The sequence below is a fragment of the Egretta garzetta genome, unplaced genomic scaffold, assembly GCF_000687185.1.
Source record: "Egretta garzetta isolate BGI_Z169 unplaced genomic scaffold, ASM68718v1 scaffold134, whole genome shotgun sequence".
Taxonomy (NCBI): Eukaryota; Metazoa; Chordata; class Aves; order Pelecaniformes; family Ardeidae; genus Egretta; species Egretta garzetta.
The window spans coordinates 389,873-396,777 of NW_009259422.1; the positions used below are offsets into that span (position 1 = coordinate 389,873).

General features: G+C 55.9%; 1 protein-coding gene across 5 annotated transcripts in view; it reads right to left on the reverse strand.

Annotated features, from left to right (window-relative positions):
* CEP164 (centrosomal protein 164) overlaps positions 1–6,905 on the reverse strand; it is a 56,776-nt gene that overhangs the window by 47,232 nt on the left and 2,639 nt on the right. For 4 of the 5 annotated variants that reach the window (XR_004841728.1, XM_035892488.1, XM_035892490.1 and 1 more), the window contains exons 1-4: positions 5,303–6,866; positions 3,446–3,604; positions 2,466–2,594; positions 2,010–2,087 (exon numbers count right to left, since the gene is read on the reverse strand). Coding sequence is in view for 4 of the 5 variants with exons in the window: in XM_035892488.1 (XP_035748381.1) it covers positions 2,010–2,087; positions 2,466–2,594; positions 3,446–3,604; positions 5,303–6,688 (1,752 nt within the window). In the remaining variant the exon portion in view is untranslated. Of the gene's footprint in view, positions 1–2,009; positions 2,088–2,465; positions 2,595–3,445; positions 3,605–5,302; positions 6,867–6,905 lie in introns of those variants that run through there. The other variant, XM_035892491.1, reaches the window with a different exon arrangement.

A 6,905-nucleotide genomic window follows, 5' to 3' on the forward strand; every position in this document is an offset into this window, starting at 1 on the left:
TCCCTTCCGCTAGCCAGCCCAGCCATTCCTCCCTTCCGCTAGCCAGCCCAGCCATTCCTCCCTTCCGCTAGCCAGCCCCGCGCTGGTGCTTTATGGACATCTTTTGTTTCCTGGGGCCCAGCAGCACGGCGTCCGCACAGCCAGCTCTGCAGGAACGCAGCGCAAGCCGTGTTGCGCAATGTTTATTTACAGAGACAGCTCCCTTTCACACATCTCCATCTGGTAAAGACGCCTTGCGGGGTAATTTCCCAGCACACGAAGGGCCCCCTTGACTCCCAGTGTTTACCCAGAGCTTGACCCGTACAGACGGCAGAGTGCTAAACCTCCCCAGCTGCAAGCGCTGCATCAGGGATCGCTCCTGCTGCCACAGCACCCTCCCCCCGGGCACCCAGAGATGCTTCCAGACCTTCCCCTTGCCACTTCCAGCAGCATCCCAAGCCCTTTTGTGTTTTAGGGCAGGGTCTCACACGCCTGCAGCAACTATTCCATCACAGGAATTCAGAGGCGAGAAAGCGGGGTTCAGGTAGAGCTCACCCCGCGAGCAGCCGAGCAAACCAAGCTGCCGAGAAGCGGCCCTCTTTCCAAGGGGGCATGCTAGCTGCTACACGCAGACCCCACACCTCAAGCTCTCCAGCATCTGGCGTGGGTTTCGTTTTCAGTGCCTTTTCCCTGGTTAATTTACTCCGGAAAAGCCCACCGAGGGGGGCAGCATCTCTTTCCATCTCCCCTCCCTCTCTCCCAGACGCCCGTGCTGTCTCGGATGCAGCCTCTGCTCTCAGCCACCATCCTTGCATCTCAGCAAGTCACTAAACCCACAGGCTTATTTCCTTTGAATACGGCTATTCAACCCTGTCCCACAGGCTACGTGAAGCCACGTTTTTCATCGCTTCGCCCCACTACTGCTTAGATATACGCCCTGTAGGGCTTGCCATACGAATCCCTTCCTCCTCTCTGTTTTGCGAGGCAGCTTGGCGTGGGCCGCGGGCTGAGGCTCGCTCCTAGAACGCTTTTCTACTGCCATCTCATGGAGCTACACGTGAATTATATTTTCCAGCGGGGCACTACGATCTTCCCGGGACTGAGATATCACCCATCTGAGCTACCAGAGCCTGGCTGTTGGGCGGCAATTGCCATTCCCTAACAGATTCCTGAAGCCATGGCAAGACAGCTCTCCGCTCCTGGACACAGTGACACTCGAGCGACGAACAGGGCACCCAGAGCTTCTTGCTTGGAGAGGAGAGCATCAGGCCTTTCTTTTTCACCTCCCCTTTCGCATAAGCCTTTGCAGTTTCTGCCCAGCACTGAACGAGCTCTCCGGCAAAGTGCTTTACAGCTTAATTTCCATACGCTGCGAAAGGGATCAGGGAAATACTGTAAAACACTTTAAAAGGAATTAATTTGCCTTTCGGATGCTGGAACAGAATTTCCAAAGCGGCGCGGAAGGATTAATGTCAGCGCAAGCAGTCGGGCCGAGTCAGCAGAGCTGCTTGCAACGCGCTTCCCATTGCGCCCTTGTCACCTGAACCCCCTCGCTGCTCAGAGAGCGCAGGTGGAGCCCGCGCACCCCCAAAACGTCTGCGCCAGGCCACGCGCGCACTGAGCTCATCGCTGACGCTCGCCGTCCGAGCCGGGGAATTTGTCAGCGGCGCAAGAAGGAAGAAAACAGGTTTGAGGGTGCCGCAGAGAAGTGGCCCCGTGCGGTCCTCAGGGAAGCTTCCCAGAGTCTTGTGGAGCTGAGTGACAGTGCGAGAATGGCATTTCCAGAGTACATCCCCTCCCTTCTCCCCAGTGCAACTTCACCCGAGAATGAGCCTTCTTTCTATACTAAAACCAGCAATGAGGAAGCAAACCGAGCCTCTTCCTCAACCAGCCTTCCTCCCACAGCAAGCGCGGTGGCACCTCTCGGGTCTGAGATCCTCTCCTTCCCGCTGTTCCTTGGAAGAGCTGATTTCCAGTTTGCCCATGGCACCTATGTGGCTCCGAGTTTCTCTCTTCACCCGCGTTCTTACCTCGGAGTCAAAGCTGCCTCCCAGGGCGCTGACGTCCATGTGCAGGTTCTTGAACAGTCTCGCCGTCCCACGGAGGCTCTAAAGGTATTCAAAAAGGAGAAGGCCAACAGTGAGTTCCAACCTCTGCAATCCCATGGGCCGCACAGGAGGAGCTGGTGGGTCCTGAGCAGGGAAATAAGGCCGCGGAGCCATAGCGACGTGCCAAGGCAATAAGCCTGCAGCCAATTGATTTGGGAACTACGTCGTGGCAGCCGCTGATTTATAGGGAGTGCAAGGAGAAAACGGGATTAGAGGCTTTTCACACAGAGGAAGCGCAGCACAGATTACAGCCCGGAGCCAAAGGGCACAGCCACGGTCGGCCGGCTGTTACCAGGGAGGCATCACGGGTTCTCATCCCTTGAGGGTCCATGCGCGATGGTTACCGACGCGCGTTAAGAGCCAAGGCACGCCAACTACCTCATTCTCGCTTTCTTCCTCTCCGTTTCTCCCTTTATCTGGAGCCGCTGCGTCCAAGGGACTCTTCTCTTCGCAGACCAAGCCCAGCAACTTGGTGGTCTGGCTGGTGGGCTTACAGGGCTCTGCAGGCTGCGAAGTCAAAAAGAAAGGGAAGTGAGGGGACAGCCGAAGAGAAAGGGGAGATGCAAACCCACCGAGACACCGGCCAGCAGCAGGGGAGCTGCTACCCTTGCTCCGCTAGAGCCACGTCCCGCTGGCAGACAATATAGCCCTCAAGAGGCCACGCTTTCCCTCACGCCCAAGAGGCTCCTGTCCTACAGAAGCAAAACTCGCCTGTGCCTCAGCGCCCATGCAGCCAAGGCCACATCAAAACCAAGCGTTGGAAATCACCAGTGACAGGAAGAAAGCCTTCAGTGAAAGTGTCATTGGTATGTCTGCACACACAGTGCCTTGTTGTCCTTTCAAAGATCAATTTGTTACCACTTACCAGGTTTGTTTTGTTGACCCAGGGGTCGCTTTCTATAAACAATCATTGGACACGACCGTAAATCTCACATTCATCCAGAAAATGGCGCTCTCCATTTTTTTTTATTCTCACAAATAGTTGAGTGAAAGTATTATTTCTGAGATCACGTTATCTGTACCGGATGCCATGCTTCATCTGGACACAAATCACAGTTCTACGAAGATGAATCTAACAGACCTTTTTCCCCCCAACAGCAATTGAAACAATTCTTTCTTTAAATCTGCTAAACACAGCAGAAGAAAGCTCAGCACAGATTTAGCGCCGGGCTCCCTAGCAAAGACAAGGACTACAGGAAAAGACAGAGCAGGGCAGCGGTTTTTTAACAGGCAAAAGCACTCCAAAACAGACGAGAGATCTCAGACACCGTCACCCAAGCTTGTAAGCATCACCGTGCCTGCCACCTTTTGCAGAGCGCGCTTCCCAGGGCGCGTTCCCAGAGGAGACGGAGCCTTACCTGCGTTCCTCCTTGGGCCACGAGGCTGGAGTCCACCGAGCTCCCCACGTCCGAGTTCAGCGATCCGCGATGGACGCCGGCCGGAGCCGCCGCAAGGCCACGTAGCGGGGCGAGGATCCCCAGGGGCGCCTGGACGGGTGCTAGCAGGGTGCCTGAGGACTGGAGAAGGGACTCATGACGGGAGAGCACGGGGGCACAGCTTGCGCTCCTTATTTCCGAAAGGGAGAAAGCGCCCCCCTGCCCCAACGCTGCTGAAACGCTGCTGGCGAGACCCCACACCAGCACGTGAGAGGTGTAAGGCAGAGCGCTTGGATTTACTCACACATTTTGTCGCCCGAAGACCCACCCGAATACGGCGACTCACTTTGCAGCAGCGAGGCGATTCAGAAAATCAATGGGCGTTACTCCAAACCCAAAGGGCGAGAGCAAGAGCCGCCACAGCAGCTCACCCGTCTAAAGGGACCCCAAAGCACCCTCGAGGAGAGGCCCCTGCCCAGCATCCCACGCCCGAGGCAAACTGGGCAGCTTGGCCTGCGACCGCTCTGCACAGGGGGAATGAGTGAAGTGGAAACCACTTGGGTGGCAAGAAGCCTCCTACTCCCCACAGGCTGCAGTTACCATCCCCTTCTAGACCGAAATCCAGGCTGCTTCCTCACCTTACACCCTCAGGAAAGTCATGGGCAGCAGCAAGCAGCTCTGCGGCAGCCCCTCCGTAAGACGCTCCCGAATAATACACCTCTCCCTTCCAAAGCACAGCAAGAGCCCTGGGAGCATCCAACATCCTCGCCTCCCGGCAGCGCACGCCGGCCCCCTCACGCTGCCCTCACCCAGGAACGTGATCATTCTGCCTGACTCGGTGGAATCCCCCCCCCCCAGGCAGTCTCCCCCCGCGATACACCGCACGGGTTAACCTAGAAGCACACGTACGCCGGGATTTTCCTCGCAGCCTGCCGGAACAGCCGAGTGCTGTCGCCTGAGCGGAGCACGCGTGCACGCAGAGATCACAGCTCCTGGACGCTGTGTCTGTGCACGATTGCAGACCGAAACCAGAGCTCACTCACTCGCACCGAGGGCTGGGAGAGGGAGAGGAACACACGCTGGGCCTTCTTCCACCACGTCATGGCCGCAGCCAGGGTAACAGAATAAATCACGCGTCCTGGGCTTAACGAACTCTCTTCCACAGCTGGCCATTACCTACATGTGCGGGGCAGGGGATGTCAGCGAAGATAAACTCTCTTGTCTGAGAAAGGGAATTCAAACTTGTTCCCATTTTTCCTTCATTTCAGAGGGAACAGGGTCCATTTTTTCAAGGTACTGGCCACGGATGCAGGAGAGCTGGCTGCGACTTACGGTTTCTTATATCACCTAAACCAACTCGGTCACTCGGGGACTTGAGATTCGGCAAGCAAAATTAAGGTAGAAATAGCTGAATAAGCTATTCCCCCTCATTTTGGCTTGTGAGACCTCCAGGGAAAAGACTGACTTTGTAGTGTGCTTGCTACAAAGAGCCTTAGAGCCAAAATTAAAGGTTTTGTATTTGATGTTGCCGTCCCACTTCATTTACTGCCCATCACCCGGTTCTTTGAGTTCAGAAGGCACCTTGTGTCCTCGCAGAACTAAAGCAAGGCGCGAGTTGTGCAGCGTTTGCCGTGCGAGGCCACAAAGAAAGGCTTTTCCAAGCTACCTCCTGAGCTTCAGGAAAGCCACTAAAACCAACGCCACATCTGCTTATGTCACCTCCAGCAGGACGGGTTTGCCCGTTTTCCCCTGGAAATTAGCTCGGAAGCAAAATTTCACATTCTCAGTTCTCCAGAAACGTTCACAATGGAAGGGCCGTCCCAAAGGACCGAGTCCTACCTCATTCCCGCCGGCTCCTTCGCCAGCCTCTGCTCTGCTGTACCTCCCCGCGGTTTCTCTGCTTTGGGTCGTCTCCACGTTCACGTGCCGACAGCGACTGCTGCTCCCCGGGCACTCACCCTCCGAGTCTGCTGCGCCTCTCTCTGCCTGCGCTCCCGCAGCTTGCTCTGCCCGTCCGGTTCCTCCCTTTACTTCTCCTTGCGCTCTAGCACCGTTAGACTCCTGGGCAGCGCGGTTCACACCGCTAACGTCTTCAGGTTCTGGGCTGGGCCCTTTCTCACATTCCTGCGGCCCCAGGCACAATTTCACACCCTCGGAGCTGCTCTTCCTCTCCGCCTCCTGGGCAGGAGTGAGGGTCTGAGCCAGGGGTGACCCTACAGGGGGACGAGGCAGTAGAGGCTCTCCTGCGATGGAGCACACATCCTTCCGACTCCCAAGCTGGTGCTGTGCAGGGGAGTGCCGGCTCGCTCCCAGCGCCTGGGGTGCACTGTCGTTATCTGAACTGGCTGAATCGCTGCTATTGTACTTTGATATCAAACCACTTCCTTCGCCATTTGTCCGGCCGTCGTTAGCAGAGGAAAAACCACATTTTGATGTAGGATCCACTGCAGAACAAAGATCCAGATCGGTTCCTCTCTCTGCATCTACCCCTTGGAGGCAGAGCAGTACATCTCTGATCTCTTGAGGGACTGTGGAGTGGCTCTCCAGCGTACCACTGCCACTGGCTACTTCTATAACTGCTCCTACTTCCATCAGCTCCATCGGCCTTAAACCCTTTCTCTCAGGTCTGCTGATGGCCTCCTTGCTCTTGCACAGACTGATGGCTTCACCCAAAGCCCCATGTCGAACCTTCCTTTCACTTCTACTCTCGGATAGCTGGCTGCAGGAGCTCAGCTCTTCTTGAGCACACGGAACCCCAACTGTCTCCTGCAAACTCCAGTCACCTGCAGGACCGGCATCGAAAAGAGTCATTGCATTGTTCCTGCGGTAAAAGCTTTCTTCTTCCCTGGCTTGCAACGTGCCTGGACTTCTTCCCACTTCCCCAGCCAGTCCCGTAGCTTTCTCTCCGACTGAGAAGTGGCGATCGGGCTCCTGGACACACTCACCCATCACGTCTTTCATCTTCCACTTTGCTTTCAGCTCTTCACCCTCAAAGAGTAGGATTCTGTCTTCAAGGGTCTCTAGCGGGGTTTTAACACTCCTAAAGTCTTGTGAATAGGATTTCTTTGGCACACACAAAGGTTGCACTGGTGGCCTAACCTCTAAATTGTCAGACTGTGAGGCAGAGGAGTCGAGACAAAGCTTTTCTTGCATTTCTCGAGGTGTATCTTGGTCCCGGTGGATGTCTACACCAAAGCTGCTAAAAGAGGGGCCGCCTTCTAACATTCCCTCCACATCGGGTAAGGTCTGGCACGGTCTGCTGAACTCTGACACACGCGGGGGATGCACTTTGTTTGGCCACGTGCCTGCCCGTATTCGCCTCGAGCCACTTGGTCTCCCTTTGCCTTCGTCAGGGCAGCCTTCGTCTCTAATCTGGCTATCTGCATCTGGCTCGGGGCTCGCCTGCCCGGGGGGGGGAACAGCAGAGGGCATGTGCCAAAAG